The 27,932-nt window shown below is 39.9% G+C and overlaps 1 protein-coding gene across 2 annotated transcripts; it reads left to right on the top strand.

Moving 5' to 3' along the window:
* Positions 1-149: 149 nt before the first annotated feature.
* Positions 150-25,980, top strand: sec14l8 (SEC14-like lipid binding 8). 2 transcript variants are annotated; one of them, XM_086206913.1, is made up of 13 exons: positions 372-424; positions 2,715-2,790; positions 2,902-2,963; positions 13,847-13,890; positions 15,475-15,537; positions 15,648-15,836; positions 16,180-16,275; positions 18,506-18,566; positions 18,872-18,955; positions 19,148-19,254; positions 24,467-24,606; positions 25,470-25,639; positions 25,724-25,980. In XM_086206913.1, the coding sequence occupies exons 4-13, from the start codon at positions 13,879-13,881 to the stop codon at positions 25,867-25,869; spliced, it is 1,068 nt and encodes a 355-aa protein (XP_086063039.1). In that variant the 5' UTR covers positions 372-424; positions 2,715-2,790; positions 2,902-2,963; positions 13,847-13,878; the 3' UTR covers positions 25,870-25,980. The 2 variants fall into 2 exon arrangements, with proteins under 2 accessions (XP_086063038.1, XP_086063039.1); XM_086206912.1 differs by lacking the exon at positions 2,902-2,963 and having other exon boundaries at positions 150-424.
* Positions 25,981-27,932: the final 1,952 nt, after the last annotated feature.

Below are 27,932 nucleotides of genomic sequence, written 5' to 3'. Positions count from 1 at the left end.
TCGGGAATGACAAATTATCATGGCCTTGTTAAAAGACTGATGGAGGAATTTGTAAACATTTAACCCGACAGAGCAGTGGTAGCTCTCCTCTCGACCCTGAGTGATCCTCTTGTCATCGTGACGATCTTTGGCCGACTCAGCCGCTTGAGTCCCTCCTTGAATCAGGCGGTCTTAGTGTCGCGTTTATGTTGTCACCCCCCATGACAGTTCCCCACCTGCCAACAGCTGACAGCGAGGATAACTGGACACTGAAGCTAACGGGGAGCATCACCCGGACGCGTCAAATGCAGCAGCCCGCCTGTCACGACTAACGGCGCTGTTTGTGTCCGTTAATTTTACACAGAGATTTCCATATCTTGTGGCCGCAGACATGAGTGGGAGAGTGGGGGACCTCAGTCCTAAACAGGCGGAAGCATTGGAGCAGGTAAGTTGTAATATTTGTTTTCAACCGGTTTCTGTCAAACTCTCATATCTTGCTTCAGGCTAAAAAAAAAAAGGGGGGGGGGGAGGATCTGTTACTAAAATAAGAGTACATCACTAAAACTGTTAAAAAGGGGAAATAAATCCCTTTCTTTTCTCATGTTAGAGGATTAATGTACAGAGATGGCAAAAGTACTCTCATTACTTACTCAAGTATACAAAGTGTTTGTATGTGTTTGTAATCTTTTTCCAGCCTCATAAGAAGTCTATAAAGCACTAATTATGTTATCAACCAGTAATAAAGACTTAAGTTAAAAATATTGCTTATCTGCCTGCTTAGAAAATATTTCTCCCATTTTAGAGCTCTTACTTTAACTCCATCCAGCACATTTTCTCTTCCTCAGCATCACAAATCCCTGCAGCACAGCAGACTTTGAGAGCAGCAGTTTCAAGTTTTGTAAACTTGTGACACACATTTGTCTCAATATTTGGATGTTTCTCTACTTAACTGAGATCTCAGCTAATCCACAATGAAAATAATCATGATCTGCAGCTTGAAATCCACATACTTTGCTCTGGTGTCCACAAACTTCTGATGACAGAGTTTGTGGAAACTCAAATGCATTGACAACAGACTGATGAACTGAACTATGATACATTAAAATCCATGCACCCATTTATCCAGACACTGCCTATACCACTGATCATCTCACAGGGGTTCTGCTGCCTATCCCAGCTGTCATTGAGTGAAAGACAGGGTACACCCAGAAGAGGTCACCACTCCATCGAAGGCTAACATTAAAGTGTAAAAAATAATCAGTCATGGAGTCACAAGCTTCAGCAAAATTACAAGGAGAGGTGAAGTCATTCTCACAGCACAGTTCATACCAGTGGTTTCCATCTAAAATAAGGCATGGTTCCATTTCACATGACTTGGAATTTGTTCATGACATGTACAGTTAACCAGTGCCATTAATCATATCCCACCAATGGCCTGAACAGCCCTCAGAGTCCAGGATCTGAAATTTGATCCAGAAATTACACCCACACTTAAAAAAAAAATCCAAATTTGTCTGTTTGATCCATCCATCCATTTTCCATCCACTTTCGGGCAAGAGGCAGGGTTCACTCTGGACAGGTTGTCTGTTTGATCAGAAATTGTAAAAACAATCAAACAAACTTGAATATAATAGTTTAAATAATTAAACAGAATTTTTTTTTTCAAATGTTAAAAGCTTAGTTTTTAGCTTGGTTTTGGTAGCAGTTGTCCTCTGGCTGAGGTAATCTCAGAGAAAATGTTTGAAATGACCATGGCCTCAATGCACTGTGTGGTCGTGGCAAGTAGTGGGAAGTTGCATGGCATCATCAGGGGAACAATCCAAGTCCAAATCATGTTCATCCTTTTTTTGTAGTGAGCACACAAAGGATGTGATACCAAGCTGTAAAAAAAAAAGAAAAAAAGAAGAACCTTCAAAATGAACCAAGGGTCAACCACAATATAGTATTTTGGTTCCCCAGAGGGAAAAAAAGATTGAAAATTATTGAAAAAAAATAATTGAATTGTGTGTATCTGCTGAGTGTGCAGCACATGCACACATGTGTACAAGGATGGCTCCTTAGCTCCACCCTCCACCTCTAAGTACCGGCCCTGGCTGATGGTGACCATAAATGACAGCAAAATGCAGACTATGTTTATGTTATTTATGATTTTAAGCCCAAGCAGGGATGTTTTTCTTCACTGTTACGTATAAAATCAAACTGAACAAAAAACTGAACCCCCCCAAAAAAACACAATAAAATAAAACTCTGGGCTTGCTGAAACATTCCACCCCTAGGGGACACAGACTCCCCGATTAAGCAGCGGCACATGATTTGTGGTGGGTACTTTTGTTAAAGTACCAGAAAGATTAGAGTGGTGGATGTTACCAACAAACAGCAGACTTGGCAGTGGGATACAGGTGTACCAGTTCTGTTTACTATCCTTACCATACAAAAATATTGTCCAACAGTCATTATCATTTCATGAAGGTGTGGTCACTGAATAACAATAAAATCATTTCGGAACTGCAAAAAAACAATTCTACCAACGACCCATATCGCCTCATATTGCTTTGTTTATTCCAGGTCATCAAAATGAAAACATAATAAACTGAACTCAAAAGCTCCACTGTGAAAATAGAAATTGCATCAAACTGTAAAGGCTGGTGAAAGCTTTCCCTGAAAATTAGTTGTAAACTTGAACAATTTTTTACATGCAATCTTGTGCCTTCTCTTCCACCCTCTCTCCGTTGTAGTTTCGACAGAGGATTCAAGACATTCTCCCTCATCTTCCTGCTCAACATGACCACTTCCTGTTACGCTGGCTCAGAGGTGAGATGGACATAACACAGCATTCCCTGCCTTTCATTGACCTCAATTTGCATTCACAGCAAGTGCAGAACCCTGATTAGTATTTTTTTGCGTTTTATAATTTGCACGCAGTTAGAGGGAAATCTGCTGGCTGCACTACTTGTGTTGGAAGCAGAAGCTGAAGTCTTTGTGAGGTAAAAGGATGTGATGCAAGCATTTGAACACTGCAGCGCTTGAGAAAGAGACTCACATGATTTTCATGCATAAACAAGATGCTTAAACCGCAACTGAGAAACCAGCCCTCCACTGACTGATAAGTCAACCAAACCAGGAAGACATCAGTCCTGTTTACTGTCTTTAGACTGAGCATCTGATTTACTTGAATATGGGATGAGGTCATATGTTCTGGAGGAACTGAGAAGAGTTGATTAAAGGAGGCCTTGTTCCGATTCGTTCTTGAGCCGAGGTCTAGCACTCTGTGTTTCAGGCTAATCCACCGTTAATCGCATTAAAAGGTGCACCAGCCTGTCTGCCAGCAGACATTCTGACTCTGATGACGATCACATATCATTTCATAATCAGGATTCAGTGTGCCGTTGGGTGTATGTTTTGCTCTTTTAGTCTTTTCTAAATTACTGTATCAATTGTGAAATGTCAGCATCACAGCTCCCAACAGAAACAACAAGGGTCTGTTTGGTTCCTGAATGCTCTGATTGAGCCAAGTTATTTCCCTTTCAGTGTGAAGGTATTGATGAATACTATTCATCAGCTGAAGGACTAATTTATTTACAGCAAACAGCCAGTGGTGGCCCAGTGATATGTGAAGGATTGTCCTCATAATGATCAAATCAGATGGGGAATTTTGTTTTTGTTCTGCACACTGGACCTAACATTAACTGAAAAGTCATGATGAGGAACTCTTTAAAGGTTAGGTAGACCTTATATGGTGGACTTTCTGGGAGTTTTTGTGTTTGAATATTTCAGGGGAATGTATGTATCAGAGGTTCCCTCCAGGTCTCTTGTAGAGTGTTCCAGGCATGTTTGGTTTTTCAAACTAAACTTGACGCACCCACTTTAATAGAGCCAGAAAAGACCTCTGATTGGTTGGTCCCCTGAAGGTTTCTGTAATGTCTTTATATGTTTTACAAACATTCTGGAAACATAGTGTGGAGACCCAGTGCAAACATCAGGGTTAGTGAGATGTTATGTGGTACACTTTCAAGGAACACTCTGGAAGCTTCGAGAGTGTTTATGGTATTTACCTTGACAAATTTACATGTTTCCTGTACCTTGACTGTCATTCTGCAGCCTTCCTCAGAGGTGTCACTGGTCTTGCTGTGACATGTCTTATCAGCTGTTGTTACGTAGTCGTGGTTGCCCTGCCAGGTTGGATGGGACAACTACATCCCCCTGCTTTCTGGTCAATCATTGAGGATGCCATCCCAGGTGTGTGACAACATGTAGGTTCCCTCATGCCTCTTCATCGTCCTTGGGGTGTGTCTGGGTCTGGATTTCAGTTGGTCCTTAACTAGTGCTGGTGCTTGTTGTTTTCTGTCTGGATGTTTCTGCCCAAATCCCAAGATTCCCTCACAGCAAGATCAGTGACACTTCTGACTGTTGAATGATGAAACATGTCAAGGTGAATGCCAACAGTTTTTGTCTGAATATAGAAATAGAAGAATAGAGTTAAAGATTTGAGACTATACATTTTTTGGACTATGTTAAGGATATATTTTAGGGAAACATACAGCTTAAAAATGTATTAGACTACCACTCAATGTAAGGTTTATGCCACAGCTACCATAAATTAACAGCATTAATAATTACCAAATATTTTTTTGTGTTTCTATAATGATGACTTCACCAATATGTAGCAGGTCTTTAACCAAAATGAGATTTTTGATGCTATAAAATGGTGAATTCAGTTTGGCACTTCACAATCCTGGATGGTGTCTGAGACAAATAGTCTCACGTTCTCACAGTGTGGTCAAGTATGCTTTGGAGTCAATTGCCGAGAATGATACTTACAAAATGTTCCAAGGATGAGGGAGGACACCAACGTTAACTGAAGCAGATGTCAAACACCTCAAGATCTGAAGTACTAGAGAGAAAAGGAAGACCAGTGCTGATCTTCAACAGAGATGAATCCTTCTAGATCAGTCTGTAATAGTCTCCAGAATGACAATAAAGAGATTACACTGCACTATTGATGACTAGAAGAAAGTACTATGGATGGATAAGTACAATTTTGAACACTTTCCATTTCCAAACATGATGACACTGACCAAAGTGTTCAAAATTGTACTTGTCCAAAAAGCACTTTGTGGAAATGGTAAAAATCAACATGACCATGAACAAGAACGTCTACCACAGCATCTTTTTGCATTATGGAATTCCACCTGGACTACATCAGATTGGTCGTGGGTTCATATACCATAATGACAATGACCACAAGTATACTTCAAAACAGTGCAGAGAATATTTGACTAAGAAAACGGAATCTGGAGTACTGGAACTGGTGGACACACCAAGTAAAATTTAGAATTTCAATCTGTTGGACAGATTTGGAATTTCATAGAGTCCAAATTTCCATCCATCCATCCATCCATCCATCCATCCATTACCTTATGCTTATCCTGTTAAGTGTCGCAGGGGGCTGGAGCCTATCCCAGCGGCTTTCAGGCGAGAGGCGGGGTTCATCCTGAACAGGTCGCCAGTCCATCGCAAGGCCAACACATACAGACAGACAACCATTCACACTCATAGTCACACCTACAGTCAATTTAGAGTATCAATCAGCCTCGTCCCCTCTTACGTGCCTAAGGACTGTGGGAGGAAGCCGGAGTACCAGAGAGAACCCACACAGGCACAGGGAGAACATGCAACCCACTGAGGGCTGGAAGGGTGCTCGAGCTGGGGCTCAAACCTAAAACCTTCTTGCTGTGAGGTTACAGTGTTAAGCACTGCACCACTGTGCCGCCCAGATTCAAAATTTGATCGCACAAACGTAACATCTAAAGCAAGTCTGTGGGAACAGCAAAAGACTATTAGGAACTCAATAACAAAGGAGACTGTTGAAATGTACATTAATCAATGCCAGCAAGAATGCAAGCTGTTATTAAGGCCAAAGGAAGCCATACAAAATATTGAGTTTTGGGGTTATTATTTGTGAAAAAGGACTATTTAGTTGTTTCAGTTTATTTGCCAAATAAATGACAATAACATTTTTAGTTTTAAGCAAGATTTCGAAAGATTTCTAAAATATTTAGGTTTTCTTGTTTGTATGACAAGTCTCCCGTATTTGCCATAATGTTACATAAAACATGCAAACATTCTGTGTGTTGAAGCGGGTGGTCATGCCTCAGTGGTCTTGAACACCACCAAAGAGTGAGGTCCGTCTCAATGGGAGTCAGATTACACACTAACGTAGCGATGGCAGTCCATCCATCCATTCATTTTCTTCCGCTTATCCTGTGAAGTGTTGCAGGGGGGCTGGAGCCTATCCCAGCAGCTTTAGGGCGAGTGAGGTGGGGTTAACCCTGGACAGGTCGCCAGCCCATCGCAGGGCCAACATATAGAGACAGACAACCATTCACACTCACAGTCACACCTACAGTCAATTTAGAGTATCAATCAGCCTAGTCCCCTCTTGATGTCTTTGGACTGTGGGAGGAAGCTGGAGTACCAGAGAGAACCCACACAGGCACAGGGAGAACATGCAGACTCCACACAGAAAGATCCCGTGCCCGAGCAGGGGCTCGAACCCAGAACCTTCTTGCTGTGAGGTGACAGTGTTAAACTCTGCACCACTGTGCCCCCTGTGATAGCACTCCAAAATGTCAAAATAAGTTTTACATTCTTTTTTTTTTTAAATCTCTTCATGCTGCTGAACACAAAGTGGGTCACATCCGTCCTGGATTCTTGTAACACCAGACAGACTCATCAGCCCCCAAATTTAGTTCAGGTGCCTCCACAATGGATCTCTTGCCACTTCAGTGATGCCCAGTGCTCTCAAAGCCTTGTAGAGTGAATGCCCCACAAAACCTCTACGGCTAACCTCAATATGCATGCACCTCACCTTCTAACCCTGCTTTTGACAGTCTATAACCAGCTCCTCATATTTGGTCTACTTCCTTTCATTAGCATCCTGTAGATTGCCCTCTCATGCTACAGTTAGTTCTAGCAACACAATTCTCATGGCTATTACTGAAATGAAAGAGGTCTGGCCTCAGAGTGGTCACAACTATGTTCTGTAGGAACTTCAGTTGTTTCTCTTGGTCCACAGAGAGCTTCCAGTCAGGTACAGTATCAAGGATTCTGGATATACGCCTAACTCCTGCAGTTCTTGAAAGCCAAGCTCCAGCCTTCACAAAAGTGATCATTCATCAGTGAGGTGTGCTGATAACTTCTGCAATGGATTTCAAGATGGGGTTGTGGTGCCAGGTGTACTGTCACTGTCCCGGGGCTTTTGGACAACAGCTCTGAACATTCTCCAATATTCCTTTGCTTAGGCATCGAGAGCAATTTGTAGACTCTGCTTTGCCTCAGAGGAAGATGTTTGATTGGTTGGACAGGGCATTGTATAGTGCCTGGACCAGGAATTTTATGTACTGTGGTTCAGCCTGTCAGAGATCAGACCTTGTCACGTATCACTCCATGACCTGTTCCCACCTCGTCCAGGCCTTCTGCAAACCTTGCCCAACAGCTGTGCCCAACAGCTCTGCTCTCATTCTCTACTGCTGTCACTTCTTTGCAGACGAGCTTGTGCTTCTCCTTTCCCTTGACCTTCCCATTCTAGGGAATAGAGAAAGCCTCAGACTAGCTGCTCCTAAGTCACTGCACCCACCAGCACTTGTGATGTATCCGGGACTGTACTTGAAGCACGGCTTCAGCAGCTCTCCACTTCCTCCCAGTTTTCACCTCAGCTCCTGCTTGGGTCACCTTAGGATCACGTGAGTCCCTGTACAACATCAGCTCCCTGGCCTGAGTAACCTTGAACACCTTCTCTAAGGACTTCAAAGGCAACTGGAGCTTAGTGTTTTTCCCATAGAGGGCAATGCTGCGAAGGCTTCTGTCCAAGTGTAGCCACCCCCTAAGGAAGCCTCTGACTTTCCTCTCTAAGTTCTCATGATAGAGATGGAGACTTCATAGACAAGCAATGGCAGGAATATCTTATGCAAGATGTTGTGCTGGCACATGCAAGCCTTGAACCTGCTGGGAAGCCCTGAATGGTCCACTTTTCTGAGCCAGCTCTGGGTACACAGTGTTAAGATCTCGAGGGAAAGTTTTCTGTACGTTCCCCTAAACTATCCCCTAACTTTCCCTGAACAGTCCCAACCCACCAAATAATATCAACCTACCCTTAAAAGAACTTCTTGAAACATTCTGGAAACGTAGCATAAAGACCTTGAGGGTACATCAGGGAACTTTGGCAAAGTAGTTCTAACAGACTATACTAAACATTCCCCCATGAAAAGATATCACCCTGTAAAAAGAAATACTATAACTGGTCTAAAAAAAATTACAAGGTAAAAAAGAAAAGTTAACGAAAGCAAATCTTGCCCCATAAAGATATGACTGTAGGTTCTGCAAATGTTCTGAAAACAAGTTGTAAAGACCTAGAGCAGGGGTGTCAAACTGGTCCAGTAAGGGGCCGGTGTGGCTGCAGGTTTTCATTCCAACCAAGCAAAAGCAACACCTGATCCAACCAATGAGCTGTGTGGACACAGCTTGATTGATTTAAGTAGATTCAGGTGTTGCTTTTGTTCAGTTGGAATGAAAACCTTCAGCCACACAGGCCCTTTACTGGACCAGTTTGACACCCCTGACCTAGAGGGAATGATCCATAAATGTTTCCCTGAACTATCCCCCAAATGTGCCAAGAATATTGTCAATTGTCCTTCAGTATCCAAAAAAATTGATCTCAGCTATCTGTTAAAGTAAAGAACATCTTGCCTGCCAGGGAACATTCTGGAAACATTTCATGTGAAGTGCAAAGGGAACGTCCGATAGACCATACTAAACGTTTACCTATTATTCCACCAAAAAAAATCCCTGCACCACTCAAAAAAAAACAACTGTGGGAATGCAACAAGGTCATGCCTTTTACATAATTACATCAACTAGGATGTTCTCAGAATGTTGTGTAAATGTGCAGTTTTACTTGGGAAACAGTCTCCCCTTAAAGGGTCAAAAAAGCTTTCATGTGACTTATAGAGAACTATCTCTTCTTTAAGTCCTCTTTATAATGTTGCAATGGAGTCACAAAGAAAACTTGGACTTTATAACCCATAGAGGAACCTTCCCCAATGTTCAGTAAAGGTTCATGATGTCACCTGAAGAGAATCATTAGAAAACATCATTCTCAAAACATTACCTCCTTTGAGGTAGCAATGACCTCACTTTAAATTCAACAGTGTGCAACAGTGCTTTTAAACAGGCCCTCAATTATTGTGGATGAAATAAAGTTAATAGATTTAAAAAAAAAATTTTAAGGTCTCCCTCCTCTTAAACTAGATGAGTCAAGCCTAGTTAAGACCAGATCTGAAGGTTGGAATATGTTTTGCTGAAGATTGTACACTGCAGTACAATCTCTGTATTTTTACATGTAATGCATGGTCATGGACAGGAGGGGAATTTTCAACTCACTTCATATGTGGGAGTTTGGTTGCCCGATCTTTTGCATCGTGTCCATCATGAATTGGAGTTTCCTAGCATATTGTAGCATGAAAAGTAGAAGAATACTGCTGCTACTGTTGGTGTACTACTGCTGTTTATGTACATTTAAAGCATCTTTTAGGTGATGATCGTCAGTAAGTGTTTAGACATTTAATCTGTGGATGTTTTATACTTACTGGCCAGTGCTGAGGCTTGCTAGTTAGCTTAGCTGTCCCTGCTCAGAGGAGTTCGTATTATTGACATCATCTCAGGACAGGTTTAACCATGACAGAAACATTCCAGCTAGTGATAAAACTCAATGTGACTCACCCACATAAAGATCAAAACAGGACTATTTCTCGCCAGCATAACATCAGTCTGACCACAATCCCAGCTAGCGGAGATTGCTAGCTGGGATTGTGGTTGCTACCAGCTTTGGTTCACCTTACAATCATTGCTCATAATACCCATCAACAACAGCCCCAGGAAGGGCAACTAAACTTGTACCCATGCCACCAAATCATACTGAAGTATACCGCTAGCTCAGATGTCTCTGTACGTGTTAAACATATTAGCTATAGCGCACAAACACTACAATGTGTAGTACAAGCTACATCAACTCATCCCCATTATCTGACTCAACAGTATGTCAGTGTGTCAGTAACACAAGCGTTCAGGTTCCTACAGACACCTTTAGCTCTGGAGTATGACTAACTCTGCTACTTCACGAACATACAGTATGTGCATTTTCATCAACGGGTGGTCACACACACTCCTTCACTTTCAAAAATCTGTCTGTAGGCTCCATCCCTGTTGAACTTCAGCGGAGAAATCTCTACCTACTCTAGGTAGAGTTCAGAATTTACTCTGTCATAAAATCTTTTGCAAAATTATAATGTTGCCTTGTTGATCAGTATTAAAGTGCAAACATAACAGGATGAAATTAGTATGTGGTGAAATGAGTGTTGAAAAACACCCAGCAGGTCTTGTGATAAGTCAGAACAAAATTTTATCTTTATGCAAAAGAAGTTCATCAAGCGAATCATTTTGTGTTCTAGATAGAAAAAAAAACAGATGCCTTTAGAGGCTTTTCCTGTGAGAAGATGATTGTCGAGGTCAATGACCTGCCAGATTAACAAACATTTAGCTACAAATGACTCTTTCTCTAGCTAGTAATACATATATCTTCAAGAAGCTTTGCCTTGACCAGTAAAATATGACTCTCTTGTATTGTGAGAGTGGGCCAGAGGTTAATGACCTTTGTTAAAATAACATCCTCTGACTCAAAGTTAAATCCACCTTTTAAAGCTCTTAGACTTGTATAATCTTGTGCATAAATCATGTTTCACACTTGCTATGTAAAAAAAAAATTGTATATTTTTCCAGCAATGACATACTTTAGCCTTTTACATGAAACAAAACATACTGTATGTAGAACACTGAAATACTCAAGGCAGTACAACTGTATAGCCCATATGCCTTTTGTTCAGAGCAATCAATTAATGTTGTGTATTGCCCTCCAGGGCCACTGTAGAAAACATTTTGAAAATCTCCCTGTCTTGGCTATATGAAAGGTAGCTTGGATTAGGAGGGACAGGGTCAAGACTGGCTTTGAGGTGATCAGAGCGTGACTGACCCTAAATCACACATAATGTCAACCTGTTGCAACCGGCTGGGTGCTTTTGTAATTTCCTGTCATTCATTCTCCATAAGGCCACCGGAAGGTGCCAGACTGGAGGATTAGATGCAGTTTAATCCACTGCTGGAGTTGTAAGACTCAATGCACAGCAACTGCATTGTTTGCCTTATCCACCGAACTGAGCAAATCAATTTAGTTGTGGTTCAAGTGCTGACTAGGCTGACAGCCAAAAGTCTTTGTGATTGTAACAAATTCATCCTCACATGATGTAAACATCTCACTGTTGCTTATGGTAGTTCTGACAACAATACGTTCCACAAGGTAATTTGGGGTTTTCTGAAATCTTGTATAATTGCAAATATTTATTCCCATGGCCACAGTGTCTTGTAATCCACTTTTCCAATGCTTGTTCTTTTTGTATTATATAAGGTATCTACTAGTTTTATTATTGTATAATTATATATATTTGCCAGAAGAAGGAGGAGGGAATCACTTACAAATGTGGCCTCAACACTGAGTCAGTGCCACAGACTTCAGCCTGCTACTTTACTTTTTGTTCCTCTCTTACATCAGACAAAGAGAAATGCTTTTATATCTACCTATCCATATTCATTTCTGCTTCAGTCTTTATTTCACTTATTTACTGATGCAAACATTATTGTAAATCATGCATTTTATATGATATTAACATATCATATCACTTATTGGACTTTTTCAACTTCTTCATTATTTTATACTTTAAACAAGGTTGTAACCTGCATTCTCTTTCCTTTTTATATACCTTCTTCATTATCATTATTTCTCTCATTTTCATGTAAAGGTAATTAGAGATACAGCTGTCAATGCAGCCTCTCATTCATTCCTAACAAATAGTAAAAAAAAATGTTTCAAGCTCAAAAAGTTTGTTTTCCAAATGTATACCTTCATATTGTGTGGCTTGTAGAGCAGGTTGATGCATCTTCAGATAATCTATCCATCCATTGTCTTCCGCTTCCTGTTAAGGGTCACAGGGGGGCTGGAGCCTATCCCAGCATCTACGGGCGAGAGGCAGGGTTCACCCTGGACAGGTCACCAGTCCATCGCAGGGCCAACATACAGAGACAAACAACCATTCACACTCACAGTCACACCTACGGTCAATGTAGAGTATCCAATCAGCCAAGTCCCCAAGTCTTTGGACAAACCAAAGTACCCAGAGAGAACCCACACAGGAACAGGGAGACCGTGCAAACTCCACACAACTCTTGCTGTGAGGCGACAGTGCTAACCACTGCACCACCATGCCACCTTCAGATAATCTAATCTTTTCTAACCGATTTCAATCTTGCTGCTATTTCACGTTTTCAAAATGTTATCAGATCAATGTAAGCCAATGGGAGGATATCTTTTTGGGCTAGAACACATTTTGTGATCGCCACCATACTTGCAATCCCACAGTTTGGCCACAGTGTAAAGTTGGCCTCAATGCCGGGTTCTCTTTATTAGCATAAATGTGCGAAAAGAGCGCTGACCACACTCATAGTGAATGGTGATCTGAACACACCCATCTGCAGCTGCTGAATGTCACTCATGACTGTTCTAAGATAGTGGGGAACTATCCAGGGGGAAAGTGCCCACAACACTGGCTAAAAGCTTTGGAGGAAAACCAACTACTCTGGCAACATTATAACATGCCACTGTGATGCAATTTACTTAAAGTTTTTGATCTGCTGAACAATAATTTAGTTCATGCAGGCTGAATAAAATGTCCATTGCATATACAGTATATATTTGCAAGTGATGGAGGAAGTATAGAGGTGGCACGGTGGTGCAGTGGTTAGCACTGTCGCCTCACAGCAGGAAGGTTCCGGGTTTGAATGCTCGGGCATGGGATCTTTCTGAGTGGAGTTTGCATGTTCTCCCTGTGCCTGCGTGGGTTCTCTCCAGGTACTCTGGCTTCCTCCCACAGTCCAAAGACATTCAATTAGGGACTAGGCTAATTGGATTCTCGTAGGTGCAGCTGTGCGTGTGAATGGTTGTCTGTCTATGTATGTTGGCCCTGCAAGAGATTGGTGACCTGTCCAGGGTAAACCCCGCCTCTCACCAGAGAGCCATTGGGATAGGCTCCAGCCCGTTAGTTTAGATGTCTTTTACTAAGTAAATATAGAAATACACAGCTAGAACAGTATTCAGGAAAACAAATGCTGCATTCAGAATTCTACTTCATATAAATAATGGTACATAAATATTCTATACTGAGTTCATTTAAGAATCAAAAGTGAAAGTATACATTCTACATGATATTTGTGTCTTCCAGTGTAGCATTCATTTAAAATGGTGTGTTTACCAGTTGATTGTGTCCTGTTAGTGCCGTCATCTTGCTGTTAGCATTTTTTTTATCAGGTTTAAAGTAACCGCTGTTTGTGATTCTACACATTATGTGATGTGGAAGTATTGGACATTTGAGATGGACAGGAATTTGTTTTTTGGTTGGTGTTTTTTTAAAAAAAATAGTTTTCTTGAGTAACCTGTGTTGTGTAGACAAGCACCATCAGACAATGTACACAGTCTTGAGACCACAGGATAGGAGGTGGACATGCAAGCTAGGAGGCCAAAAGCTATCAATGCTAGCATTTGTCGTTAGCATATCCCTTAAAGTGCAATACAAAGAGAGGTTTTATGAATAAACAGTCATAAAATGTTAGAATATATCATGCATGGTAAAGGTACATTTAAAATCACACAAAATTTAAGTCTGTTACCACATGTTCATCCTTTCATATTTTTCGCTCCTTTTTTTAGCCAGAAACTTCAACATCCAGAAGTCTGAGGCCATGCTGCGAAAGGTAACATGTTTAGCTTGTCTGTTGACTGGAAGAGAGTTCTAGTAACAGATTTATTATAAAAATGTCAATCACTAAATCATGTGCTTCCACCTTTTGTAAGACAAGGCAATGAAATTTACATGTGTTTGCGAAGGTGCTGTTGGCAGCACCTGAATGTACAGTTCAGGAGTGGTGGCAGATAAGCAGGGGTACATGATTTGCTGCGGGGATAATAGCAAAACCTCATCCTTAGGAGATTAGATATAGATAAAGGATTGAAGTCTGAAGGAGGATATAATGAGATCTTCAGCCTCCTAACTTGAAGCTGCACTTGAAATATGGTCTCTGGGGGCAAGAATAACTCCACAAACTGTCAAAATACTAAAAAAGCACCTCTTCACTGTATGCATCATGGAGATATAAAACGCTCATTTTGTTTCTTTTAGCTGTGTTTGGTTTAGTGTTGAGTGTGAAAAATATAATGCAGCAGTTTGGGGAAAATGTAGAAAGGAAGTGTTGTTCCATCATTTTATAAACAATGAGATCAAAGTAAGCACCACACCTACCACTAAATAAGCAGCTGGGTACAGGTATGCCAAATAATACTTGTGAAAAGTAGTATTGTACTCCGTAATTCACTGTTTGCTGTCTCATTCTCAAATAGTATTTTATTATATTGTGTTATTATATTGTACAGACAATACTATCTAGGTAATTCAATACATGCACTAGCTACTTAGCATGGAAGTTAGTGTTAGTAACATCATTTACTAGTGATAGAATATAGCAGTAGGAACAAAAGCTTTGTTGCTTAAAAACATAGCATTTGCTGCACTAGCTTCTTAATTATAACATAGAGCAGTAGGTACACCAGTCATGTCGCAAGTACGAGCAGCAAAAATAACTATTCAGCTACATGTACATACAATACATAAGCTGTGAATAAAATATTATTTACTCAACTTCAGTAGATTTGTATTTATTTTTCAATTATGCCCCCTGCTTTATCATTCTCTTATTCAGAGACTAAAAGCACACTTGTCTTTGCTAAATTAATTTAAGTGTCTTGATAGCTTAACCAAAAAGTATTCGTCAGAGTAGGAAAAAACAAAACAAAAATTCAGTTAACTTTATGATCGTCCACCTGATTCATAAACCCGATTGGTCTTCATTTACTTTGTTCAGGATGTTTTTTTTCCCTGTCTGTTGTCAATTTAAAAATTATCGAAGAAGTCTTGCATCTTTTCTCAATGGTTCATCAAATAAATGGAGGATCTTTTTATTGACTTTGTATCACCTTCTAATAAATTTTTGTCACCTTTTGTACACCGGCATGTGTTGGTATGCATGTAGGCGTGTACAGAGTGAACACATAACTGGCGCATATTTGATCCCCTTCCTGCTGATGAGGCAAGTTTTACATCCTCACCTAAGCCACTTAAATCACTACATTGTGCTTGGGTGGATCTGCCACCGCACAAAAAGTCTATCATGATGAAACATTAAGAAATGCCATCACACTGAGTTTTCTCCACCTGCTCATGTTGTATGTGCCATAGTGATTATTAAGCTCAACATTTCATGCGTCCATTTTTTGTGTTCTAGCATTTAGAGTTCAGGAAACACATGAAAGTGGACACAATAATCACCGACTGGCGACCACCTGAGGTAACACCCTCCAAAGCCAAAAACTGCTTGCATGATGCTTGCTTTGGATCAATTAGCTTTCTTTGCTTAAAGTTAAACCAGTCATTAAATGTTTTAAATTGCTGCTTCAGGTGATAGAGAAATATCTATCAGGAGGCATGTGTGGTTTTGATCGGGAGGGTAGTCCAATCTGGTACGACGTCATTGGGCCGGTTGATCCCAAAGGCCTCTTTCTGTCTGCCTCCAAGCAAGATTTCATTAAGTCCAAGATCAGAGACTGTGAGATGCTGCAGAGGGAATGTAACCTTCAGTCACAAAGGGTAAGAGCAGAATGAAAAAGGTCCAGGTCACCTCTTTTTTTCAGATTTGTAGTATTTTTAAATGGTCATGAAAATATGCTGTCCTAGTTTGTATCTATTTTTGTTCCATGTGGAAGTTTTTGCTGCTACCAGAACATGAAAAACTAATGCTGATGTGTTCATTCTCAGTTTTTTAAATGTCCATTCTATGCACTCTATTCAATTGACTTTCCATTATCACAAATTGCATACTAAAAAAAAATTTCAGAGTGAACCTGCACCTTTCATAGATTATATGATTAATGCTTACAGACTGAATTGGGATTGATTGATTTTGATTCTCTGACTGTCTCTCTTTCTCCAGCTGGGGAGGAACGTGGAGTCGATCACAATGATCTATGATGTTGAAGGTCTGGGTCTGAAACACTTGTGGAAGCCTGCCATTGAAACATATGGAGAGGTACAGTGACACACAGATGTAGTAGCCAATCCTTTAGTATTTTTGATGGGTATATGGACCTTCATGACATGTAAATCCAGGCAGTACATTTTTTGTTGCTTTGACCAACACCAATGTTTTCATTATTAAAAGTTTTTGGGCTAGTTTTTCCTCACTTGAATTGAGAGCTGAAAGGAAAGAGGGTGCGACATACAGGTGTTGGTCATATAATTAGAATATCATGAAAAAGTTGATTGACTTCAGTAATTCCATTCAAAAAGTGAAACTGTTATATTCATTCATTCCACACAGACTGATAGATTTGAAGTGTTTATTCCATTTAATTTTGATGACTATAACTGACAACTAATGAAAATCCCAAATTCAGTATCTCAGAAAATCAGAATATCAAGACCAATGTAAGACCAATACAAAAAAAGAATTTTTAGAAATGTTGGCCAACTGAAAAGTATGAACATGAAAAGTATGAGCATGTACAGCACTCAATACTTAGTTGGGGGTCCTTTTGCCTGAATTACAGCAGCAATGCGGTGTGGCATGGAGTCCATCGGTCTGTGGCACTGCTCAGGTGGTATGAGAGCCCAGGTTGCTCTGATCGTGGCCTTCAGCCCTTCTGCATTGTTGGGTCTGGCGTGTTGCATCTTCCTCTTCACAATACCTCATCGATTTTCTATGGGTTTAAGGTCAGGCGAGTTTGCTGGCCAATTAAGAACAGGGATACCATGGTCCTTATACCAGGTACTGGTAACTTTGGCACTGTGTGCATGTGCCAAGTCCTGTTGGAAAATGAAATCTGCATCTCCATTAAGTTGGTCAGCAGCTGGAAGCATGAAGTGCTCTAAATTTCCTGGTAGATGGCTGCGTTGACCTTGGACCTCAGAAAACACAGTGGACCAACACCAGCAGATGACAAGGCAGCCCAAACCATCACGGACTGTGGAAACTTTACACTGGACCTCAAGCAACGTGGATTCTGTGCCTCTCCTCTCTTCCTCCAGACTCTGGGAACTTGAGTTCCATGGAAATGCATAATTTACTTTCATAAGAGAACATAACTTTGGACCACTCAGCAGCAGTCCAGTCCTTTTTGTCTTTAGCCCAGCCATGACGCTTCTGATGCTGTCTCTTGCTCAAGAGTGGCTTGACACAAGGAATGCGACAGCTGAAACCCATGTCTTGCACACGTCTGTGTGTGGTGGTTTATGAAGCTAAAGTTCTTGAACTTTACACTGGACCTCAAGCAACGTGGATTCTGTGCCTCTCCTCTCTTCCTCCAGACTCTGGGAACTTGAGTTCCATGGAAATGCAAAATTTACTTTCATAAGAGAACATAACTTTGGACCACTCAGCAGCAGTCCAGTCCTTTTTGTCTTTAGCCCAGCCATGACGCTTCTGATGCTGTCTCTTGTTCAAGAGTGGCTTGACACAAAGAATGCAACAGCTGAAACCCATGTCTTGCACACGTCTGTGTGTGGTGGTTCTTGAAGCACCGACTCCAGCTGCAGTCCACTCTTTGTAAATCTCCCCCACATTTTTGAATGGGTTTTGTTTCACAATCCTCTCCAGGGTGTGGTTACCCCTATTCCTTGTACACTTTTTTCTACCACATCTTTTCTATCCCTTCACCTCTCTATTCATGTGCTTGGACACAGGGCTCTGTGAACAGCCAGCCTCTTTAGCAGTGACATTTTATGTCTTGCCCTCCTTGTTCAAGGTATCATTGGTCGTCTTTTGGACAACTGTCAAGTCAGCAGTCTTCCCCATGATTGTGTAGCCTACAGAACTAGACTGAGAGACCATTTAAAGGCCTTTGCAGGTGTTTTGAGTTAATTAGCTGATTAGAGCGTGTCTTCAATATTGAACCTTTTCACAATATTCTAATTTTCTGAGATACTGAATTTGGGATTTTCATTAGTCGTCAGTTACAGTCATCAAAATTAAAAGAAATAAACACTTGAGCTATATCAGTCTGTGTGGAATGAATGAATACATGATACTAGTTTCACTTTTTGAATGGAATTACTGAAATAAATCAACTTTTTCATGATATTCTAATTGTATGACCAGCACCTGTACTTTGCAGAGATTGTAAAGGCCCCTGAGGCAAATTCTTATTTGTAATTTTGGCTAGAAACAAATACTTTGACTTAATCTCCCACTGTGGATGTATGTGTTTTCTCTAGCTGACTAAGCTGGAAACTGGTTCAAAGATGCTCTTCTGTGTCACCAGATCCTCCAGATGTTTGAAGACAACTACCCAGAAGGCCTGAAGAGGCTGTTTGTCATCAAAGGTAAAGTCTTTAATGAGAGTACTATATTTTTTATAATCCAATTGTGGAGAGTAATTCCACTTTTGCTGCTGTTGTTTGTTTTGTTTACATTTTTTGTTACTTCTTTTTTTTTGTAATCAAATTGGAAATAAAAATGCAGAGGAAATCGAAGGAATTTTGTAAAGAAACTCCAAAAATCCAAGGATTTTCAGCATCCAAAACATTTATTCCTCACCCCTGTAACACATATAAGCTTTAAAAGCTTGGAAATTTGACTTTTTTTTTAGATTGCCGGATAAATGTATTTGTTTTTTTCCCCCCTACAGCCCCTAAACTCTTCCCTGTGGCCTACAACCTTGTCAAACATTTTCTAAGCGAGAACACACGTCAGAAGATCTACATCCTGTCTGGTGAGAGACAAGATTACTGAAATTTACCTTAGATTTTATTTTAATGTGATTCAAATGTACTTTTTTATTGTTCTTCCTTAGCATGCAGAATTTTGTGATTTATTAGGCATTAGCATAGAATTCCGAGTGAAGACAGGAAGATGAGCAAACTGTACACAGCTTTAAGCTCACCACATTGCTTTGGTTTGACAGACAACTGGCAGGAGGTTTTACTGAAGTACATCGACGCGGAGGAGCTGCCAGTGATATATGGTGGCAAACTAACAGATCCTGATGGAGATCCCCGCTGTCGCACCAAGGTGAGTAAGGGAATCCTGAAACCTGTGAGTGCTTATTTCTGGCTCTAAGATGGGCTGATGTGTTGGAAGGGATAAATATCCATCGCAGATGCTGTGTTGCACTTTTTGGTACATTCATGAGGCCATGTGAGCAATATATAGTGTATATAATCATAGAATTATGATTGCTTCTTCTTACTCAAAATGATAAGAGCAAGCTGTAAATGTAGCTCCATCGTGGGAAAAAAATCAACATGGTTAACCAAATTTATAAAATGATTTTATCTCACATTACCCTTGAGAGAATAAAACAGGAAGTTACAAATATAAACATACAGTAAACAAAAATAGCTACATTAAAATATCTGCACTCAGGCCAAACAGCCTGGTAATGAAATAGTAAAGCAATAATATATGTAACTATTATGTGCATGCACCAATCAACTGATTTATTTGCTTTACTGTATTTACTGACTTTACTGTATTTACTGACTTTACTGTATTTGCTGACTTTACTGTATTTGCTGATTTGCTGTTGGCAGACAACATGTTTCTGCTATGAATACAAATCTGATTCCAACCACAGCTGATCTATGTCATAGAGTTCAGAATCGACGCAGTGCTGCAGTAGGCACCAGTTTGCTTGCTTTGGAGTATTTTAATCCAGATTTCTCCGCTTGTTTGCATCCTTTGCTTATACAGTTAACAAGCTTTGCATAGGTTAAAACAGTCTGACTAATATGCATATCGTTCAGTTATAATATTATGTGAAAAACAGGGATAATGTGATGTCTCATCATGGAAACATAAACCAAAATAGATTATTAAAATATTAGCATATCTCATTGTGGCTGTGTCAAGAAACTTTTAACATATTAAGGAGGCAATTTTATGAAAGCATGTCTAGAGCACGGCAAAGACTTAGCAGACTGAATCAGTAGCTGGGTTTACATGGAGCCTAATATTCCAATTAGAATCGGATTAGAAGCCCAAACCGAATAAAAATGTTCCATATAAACACCTCAATCCGAATAAAGAGGCCCAAACCGAATGGAATTTCATTCGGTTTCACAGGGGTAGAATATTCCTTTTCCCAAACCGATCAGATGTAAAATCTTATCATGTAAACGGTGAAACAGAATGCTGTCAGGCTGTGTTCTTTCATGCTCTATCTTGACGTAAATGCGCAGTGACGTTTCCTCACTTGAAAAAATGGCGGCTTCCAAGCAGCAGTGCGCGCAGAACTGGTCTGCGGCGGAGAGTTTATTTTTAATAGAAACCCTTAAAGATCTGAACATTATTGCAGGCTTAGACGGTAGGAAAAAAAGAAATTCTGATCTGTTCAAAAAAGTCCACGTCAAGCTCAACGAAAACAGCCAGCACGGGCCAACACCGCGAAATAAAAACAAAAAGGCCCCCTTCTATACGCCGTCTCCTCTTCCTTGCTTCCAGTAGAGGCGCCTTCATATCAAGCTTTTGCTTGAATAAATGTGTCAACACAATTGGAACGACTGTGCTGATCACACGATGGACCTCCATCATTGATCAGTCACGTGATGTTTACATCGCTCTGCATGTGACACAGCCGTAAAACGACGGTTCCGATTAAATGAAGTGGCACATGTTAACACCAGATCGGCATAGATCACGTCACATGTAAACAGTAGACCCGAGCTCTTCAATAGGAATAATTTCAATCGCAATGAAGAAAAAGTCTGCATGTAAATGTGGCTAATAGATTCAAGATTTAAGATTCCTTTATTTGTCATTTCTTTGGTATTAACATACAAAAGAACCAAAAGTGTTTTTCACTGATCATTGCAATACATAGATGAATGTAATTCCCTCAATAATTGTTAAAAATGCACATCTAAATATCAATTAACTACAAAACAAAGTTGAAACATTTCAGCATAAATAGGCAGCAGCATATACTGCAATTTAAAAATGCATTGAAATGACAGCAGCATATATGCAAGTTAACTATAGTTTATCTTCATATATGTGTATAAAGGGATATCTATCTATCTACCTATCTATCTATCTGTCTATCCATCTATCTGTCTACCTATCCATCTATCTATCAATCTATCCATCTATCTATCTACCTACCTATCCATCTATCTGTCTACCTACCTATCTATCCATCTATCTATCTACCTACCTATCTATCTGTCTATCCATCTATCTATCCATCTATCTATCTGTCTACCTATCCATCTATCTATCCATCTATCTATCTGTCTACCTATCCATCTATCTATCCATCTATCTATCTGTCTACCTATCCATCTATCTATCATCTATCCATCTATCTATCTATCTACCTATCTATCTATCTATCCATCTATCTATCTATCTATCTGTCTACCTACCTATCTATCCATCTATCTATCTATCTTCCTACCTATCTATCCATCTATCTATCTATCTATCTATCTATCTATCTACCTACCTATCTATCCATCTATCTATCTATCTATCATCTATCTATCTATCATCTGTCTATCTATCCATCTATCTATCTATCATCTATCTATCATCTATCTATCTGTCTATCTATCTATCCATCTATCTATCATCTGTCTATCTATCTATCTATCTATCTATCATCTATCTATCTATCATCTGTCTATCTATCCATCTATCTATCTATCATCTATCTATCATCTATCTATCTGTCTATCTATCTATCTATCCATCTATCTATCATCTATCTATCTATCTATCTATCTATCTATCTATCTATCTATCATCTATCTATCTATCTATCAATTTTGCTGTTCCATACAGAACAGGGAGACAATCATAGTGTTGGCTCCTGGTTAGCTGAGTCAGGATTATTATCCTTACATGATATGATCTTCAACTCAAACATCCTAAGTTCATGGCCATAAAATTTCTTATTTCAAACCTAATTCAACTTTTGCATGCAGCCAAAAAGAATGATGAGCAATTAATTGCATGACTAATTTGCACCTCAGACATCATGTCCACAGGACAATGAGGCACTATTTGTTCAAGTGGTGTTTTGCTGTGCAGGTGTCAAAGATGGCGAACCAGCTTGTGTATGTACAAAAGGGAGGCAAAGCCAATCTGACAGTGATGGAAATCTGGTGGTGTCAAGACCCTCTCCTTACAAAGACATGAAGGGATCATTCCAAGCTAACACGACCAGAACCATTGTTGATTTCAGAGTGTACATTTATGAAATCTCATTATACTATTTCCAGTTGTTGCCAAAAGACCTCTCACATTTCACATTACTCCCCTATCCCTGCTGCAGATATTGCCTCGCTGTGTAGTAAAGAGGTAAAGCTTTAGAGTATTAGCACCGGCTTGGAAGTAGTTTTACGCCACTATGATGACTGGCTAAGTCACATAACTGATCCACGTTTGTCACTGTCTCTGTAGATAAATAATTGGGCCAAGGACAAATGAGGAACACGAGAAGAGAATTTTAATTTTGGCTGCTTTCAAGAGTCATGGAGTTGTTGGAGTTGGAGTGTGCTTGACATTGTATTGTATTGTTCACATTAGCTTTTAGGAATTTCATCTGTAAGTAGGTGACGCTTGAATTGGGTGTGGTTCTGCTGCAATAAGGGGGGGTGGGCAAAACAGGGATTAAAAAAATTGAGAGGTTCAAGAATAGTAATCAGTTGAGCGTATTTAGAAATAATGAAATACAAGTTTAGAGAAATGAACATCTAATCATACTGGTAGAGGAAAGTCCGCCGAACGCTTGAGCTTTTTGTTTGCATCTTTACGGTTCGTTATTTTTTTTGTTATTTCTTGAGAGAAATCCGTTTACATTCAGATACTCAAAATAAAATGTAAAGTATAGTTTTCAGAATCAGTCAATTCTGGGGGATAATTAGTCACACCAAAATTAATTTTGGAGTGTACCTGTTCTAACCTGAGGTATCCACCAATCTCTTAGGGTGCATTCACACCAGGATAATCAGGGGACGAGTTTCAGTTGGGTGAGAGCTGCTGAAAATTTTCACATTTCATGTAGTTTGGTTCACTTTCACATTGCATTTTTGAATGTTGACCTATCTGCCTGGACAACATCATGCAGTTACTACAGCTGCTCGTTTAGGGCGGTTTGGCCCCAAAAAAAGCACTGATCAGGAAGAAAAAAAGGATTAGGAAGAAAACCATAAACTGGCCAGGATCATAAAGAAGATATCTTCTCCCTTCAGCCAGCTTGTTTACTTCCTTTCTTTGGTTCGCTCAATAGTCTGTTTGCATCTCCCACTGTAAGTGAACTGCACCAGGGTTCACATGTGGTCTATCCAAGGAAACAAACTCTGGTCTGTTTAAAGTGGACCAAACGGCACTGGTATGAAAGCGACCTTAATGTAGGAAAAGACACTTTTGATTTAATCTTTAGTTGAATAAATTGGAAAATACTGACATCATTAAGCCTTATGCATGTTGTATGTGAGGTTTTTCTCCTTTAGTAAATTTTCAAGTTCCTTAAAGCAAGGTCAAACCTGATTATTTTTTGCTCATTCATGTATTATGTGACAATGTGTAACAATCGGTTGCCTTTTTGAGGTTTGGTGTGTCCGTTCCCTACTCTCAGTTCCGTTGTGCTTGAAAGACATTTATGCAGCATTTCTAGAGAATTGTTTTGTTTGTGTTTTTGTAATTGCCGCACTATATAAGTTATCCCATCCGAAGCACAAATGTGACCTTTCTAATTTTCCAAAATGTTTTATGAATTTTATACTTTAGGAAGAGTTTGTATCAACAGACAAATGTAAACCTTGAATAAAGATAGGACTACAAGAAGCACTTCTGTCATTATAGTTTGAAAACGTTGAAAGGTTGGTGACCACTCAGATTTTGTTAATTTCTGTGTGTAAATTTGGTCATCTGTAAAATATGTTGGACTATGTCACAGTCAATATCACATTGGGCATTGCTGCCCTCTGCCGGTTGAATTATGCACTGTATATGACTGCACACACACATTTCACAACTTAATTGATCTGATTTAATGTGAATATTGCCAGCAAAATTGTAAACATTTGTGAAGCACTTTTGAATATTCAAATAAACCAGTTTTGCGCAAAAGAAAGAGAGTTACACTGTTCTTAGATACTGTAGATGACAACACAGTAAGTCTGCTTTGGTTCATTTCTCTTTCTCTCCAATTTTTGCAACATTTCTATTTTTTAACAGTTCCATACTGTAACTGTTGGTGTTTTTGTCCATCATGCAGATAAACCACGTGGGTCCAGTTCCTACCTCCTACTATGTGCGAGACCATGTTAAGGTGGATTACGAGCAGTGTTTGACTGTCAAGCGAGGCTCCTCCCAACAGCTGGATTATGAGATTTTATTCCCTGGCTGTGTTCTCAGGTCAGCTGTAGTTTCTTTCAACTAAACTAGTTTTTGAAACAGTGAAGAGATTCATCTTTTAACCACTCAACAGAAAATAACTGAATAACATAAAAACTTGTTCAGCATTTGCAACAGTTGAATTTTTGAGCCTCTTAAATCTGAGATTTTATTTTTCACTGTTTTATTTAACTGTAATCAAAGTCACTTATTGGTTAGGCCAATTTTTGGAAGGGTGTCAGTTGGGTCGAGGAAGAGTCTATTCAATTTTGGGGTGGATATGTCATAACCCCACCTAGTGGACACAGGAAGCAATATTTGCTCTGCAGTGCACACATTATGGTCCTTCGTGCAAAAAACCCCCAACATATATGATCTATGATATATGATATTACCTCCTTCTCTCTCTATGGAAAAGCCACACACTCCACAGCACATTTGGAGCTCATTCATCACAAATTGTGGCTTTCATTACACACTGGATTATCCTAAGGTCTCTGGTCTGTGTCTGTCAGCAAGGTATCTTGGCAGAGGTGTGCGCTTGTATCCTCTTGTTCAAAAAATGTACTTGATTCAAAATCCCTGTCAAAAAAGGCCCATAAAAAAGCTGCTGTAAGTACAAAATCTGTTACTGTAAAGGTTCTCACACACCAAGTTGAATGATCAATTTCCTGCTATTTGGGAGAATCTGTGTTGTCCATAAAATCCTCTCACAAAGGAAAAAGTCTCTTCAAAGTCACACTCATTCTGCATGACTTCTGTAAACATGTCAAAACATTGCAGGTTCGTGTACTTATTTAAATATCACTGCAGTATTTTTGTTCTTGCTCCAATAGATAAAATTCACATACATTTTTTGTTGAAACTTGTTTCCATCTCATCAGGTGGCAGTTTGCAAGTGAGGGTGCAGACATTGGTTTTGGTGTGTTTCTGAAGACTAAAAAGGGTGAATGGAAGAAAGCAGCCCAGATGCATGAAGTCCTGCCCACCCAGCGCTACAATGCCCATTTAGTGCCTGAGGATGGCTCACTTACCTGTGAACGGCCAGGAGTGTGTGAGTTTTCTGACACTGTTTAATATGACCCTGTACCATTTATCACACAAAGAGTAAATGTTCTGTTCTGTCTGTCTTCTGCAGATGTGCTGCGATTTGACAACACGTATAGCATCTTTCAGGCCAAACGAATCAGCTTCTCTGTTGAGGTCCTGTTGCCTGATGAGTTACAGCCCTCACAGCCCAATGGAGGATCTAGTGACCCCAAGCAAACACAGGGCAACAGCTAATCATAGATGTCAAATTAATAGCCGTCATACATAAGCACAGCCTGAGATACTTGATTTCATTGGGAACAAATAAAAGTATTTCTTAAAGCCGTCACAGGATCTGATTTTCTGATTAATCTTTGACCATTTTTGATCAAATTATTCATGACGTGTTCTTTTGAGGAATATTTTAGGCATTTATAAGACTAAAGTATAACAGTATGGCACATGGCCAAAAACATGGACATGATATGTTCTTAATATAGTGAGACAATCACATTTGTCAAAACACTGAGGACACAGCGTGGAAAACCATGACACTATCGACGACATTTGTGATGAACTGAACCATAAACTGAGAAAAAAAGATTTTTCTGCACTCTTGCTCCCGTTCTGTGTTTTAATGTTAGTTCATCAAAGTTAACCTTTTTGAGCTACCACTCTTCATCAGATTTGAAAACAACATAGACCCTCACCATATTTGAAAGGTACAAGGTCACGTTACAAATCCCTCGGAGCTTAGAAAAATATATGCAGAGATTTACAAATATATCTACATACATGTCCTTATGGAAAACATTGTTAAAATGTATAAGTTAAACCACATTTCAGAGTGTATAAATAAGTACAAATATAAATATCTATTACCCAATCAGAGTAGGCAGCACGGTGGTGTCACCTCACAGCAAGAAGGTTCCAGGTTCAAGCCCTGGCTGTGAGGAGTTGCCATTTTCTCCCTGTGCCTGCGTGGGTTCTCTCTGGGTACTCCGGTTTCCTCCCACAGTCCAAAGACACACAAAAGGGCACTAGGCATGTATGTTCTTCATTTTCAAATCCATGCATCCATTTTCTACCGCTTATCCTGGTAAGTGTTGCAGGGGAGCTGGAGCCTATCTCAGCTGCCTTTGGGCGAGAGCCAGAGCTGGAGAGAACCCACACAGGCACAGGGAGAACATGCAAACTCCACACAGAAAGATCCTGTGCCCGAGCCAGGATTTGAACGCTGAACCTACTTGCTGTGAGGTGACAGCACTAACCACTTCACCACCGTGCAGCCCTAATACTAAATATGTAATTATTAAAATTGTATATAAAAAAGTCAGATGACTGATGCTATTTCAGATGCAGATGAGTTCAGAGGATTATCACCAGGATTGAAATAAAAGTTAAATTTTGCTGGGAACCTCATGAAAGACCCTTTGTAACCCTTGGCAGGACCGAGACCCCATCTCGAGAACCTCTGCAGTTGCTACCGCAGCAACCTGTCACGCTCTTTTTTCTTTTTATCCTCTACTTTACTTTTTAAAATTTATTTAAAGGCCATTTAGAAAATAAAGAAATTAAACAAGTTAAACAAGAAAACAATGGTAACATAATAATAATAAGAATTATTATTATTAGATATTGTCAATTAAAATAAACAATCCAAGACGTGATTACATGACAATAATTATTAGATTAAATTAATTAAAATAGTAATAATTAAAGCTGCAAGCAGTGTTGTTAGGGCCTGAGCCCCCGCGCGCCCGCGGCCAGGTGCCAAACGCCGGCCCCAATCCAACGGTGTGAGAACGAAATCGGTGCGACTTGTAGTTGAGGAGATAAAAGCCTGTTCGATCGAAGTGCGATGCTCAGTCTGAGTGCTGAGCTGAGAGCTGCCCTTCAAATGAACCCTCCCCCCCTGCTCTCTACCAGCTTTGTCAGACTGGAGAGCAGAGGAGGACTGAGACAGTTTTACTGTTTCAAAGCCTAATAACTCCCCAGATCCTGGCCCAAAGTGTCATCAAATAGCATAGTCTTGTAGGGATTTTTGTCAGGAATCCAACGGTGTGTTTCTCTAAGCTATGGGAGTTGTAGTTTAGATGTGATCAGTGATTGTTTGAGACTATGTACCTGAGAGGAGATCTGCTCCCCATTGACTTCCATTTTAAGTGATAAAAGTGTCCCAAATTTGAGGGCTTATAAAATGGGAACCGGGTGGTTTATATTGTAGCCTTTCTTAACTTTTGATCCTTAAAGTGTCTTGAGTCATGTGTTCAATTTTGGAAGCCATCGCGTGAACGGTCTAGGAGGACATAGATTTT

The sequence above is a fragment of the Aulostomus chinensis genome, chromosome 6 (genome assembly GCF_037954235.1).
Source record: "Aulostomus chinensis isolate RoL2024-O1b breed Wild chromosome 6, RoL_Achi_v1.0, whole genome shotgun sequence".
NCBI classification, from domain to species: domain Eukaryota; kingdom Metazoa; phylum Chordata; class Actinopteri; order Syngnathiformes; family Aulostomidae; genus Aulostomus; species Aulostomus chinensis.
This window is presented reverse-complemented; position numbering and strand designations above follow the sequence as displayed.

Coding starts and splice junctions, on each gene's coding strand:
- sec14l8 (XM_086206912.1), top strand. CDS start 371: ATGAGTGGGAGAGTGGGGGACCTCAGTCCTAAACAGGCGGAAGCATTG. Junction 16,276..18,505: donor CCATTGAAACATATGGAGAG/GTACAGTGACAC, acceptor CTGTGTCACCAG/ATCCTCCAGATGTTTGAAGA. Junction 18,956..19,147: donor GAAGATCTACATCCTGTCTG/GTGAGAGACAAG, acceptor TTGGTTTGACAG/ACAACTGGCAGGAGGTTTTA.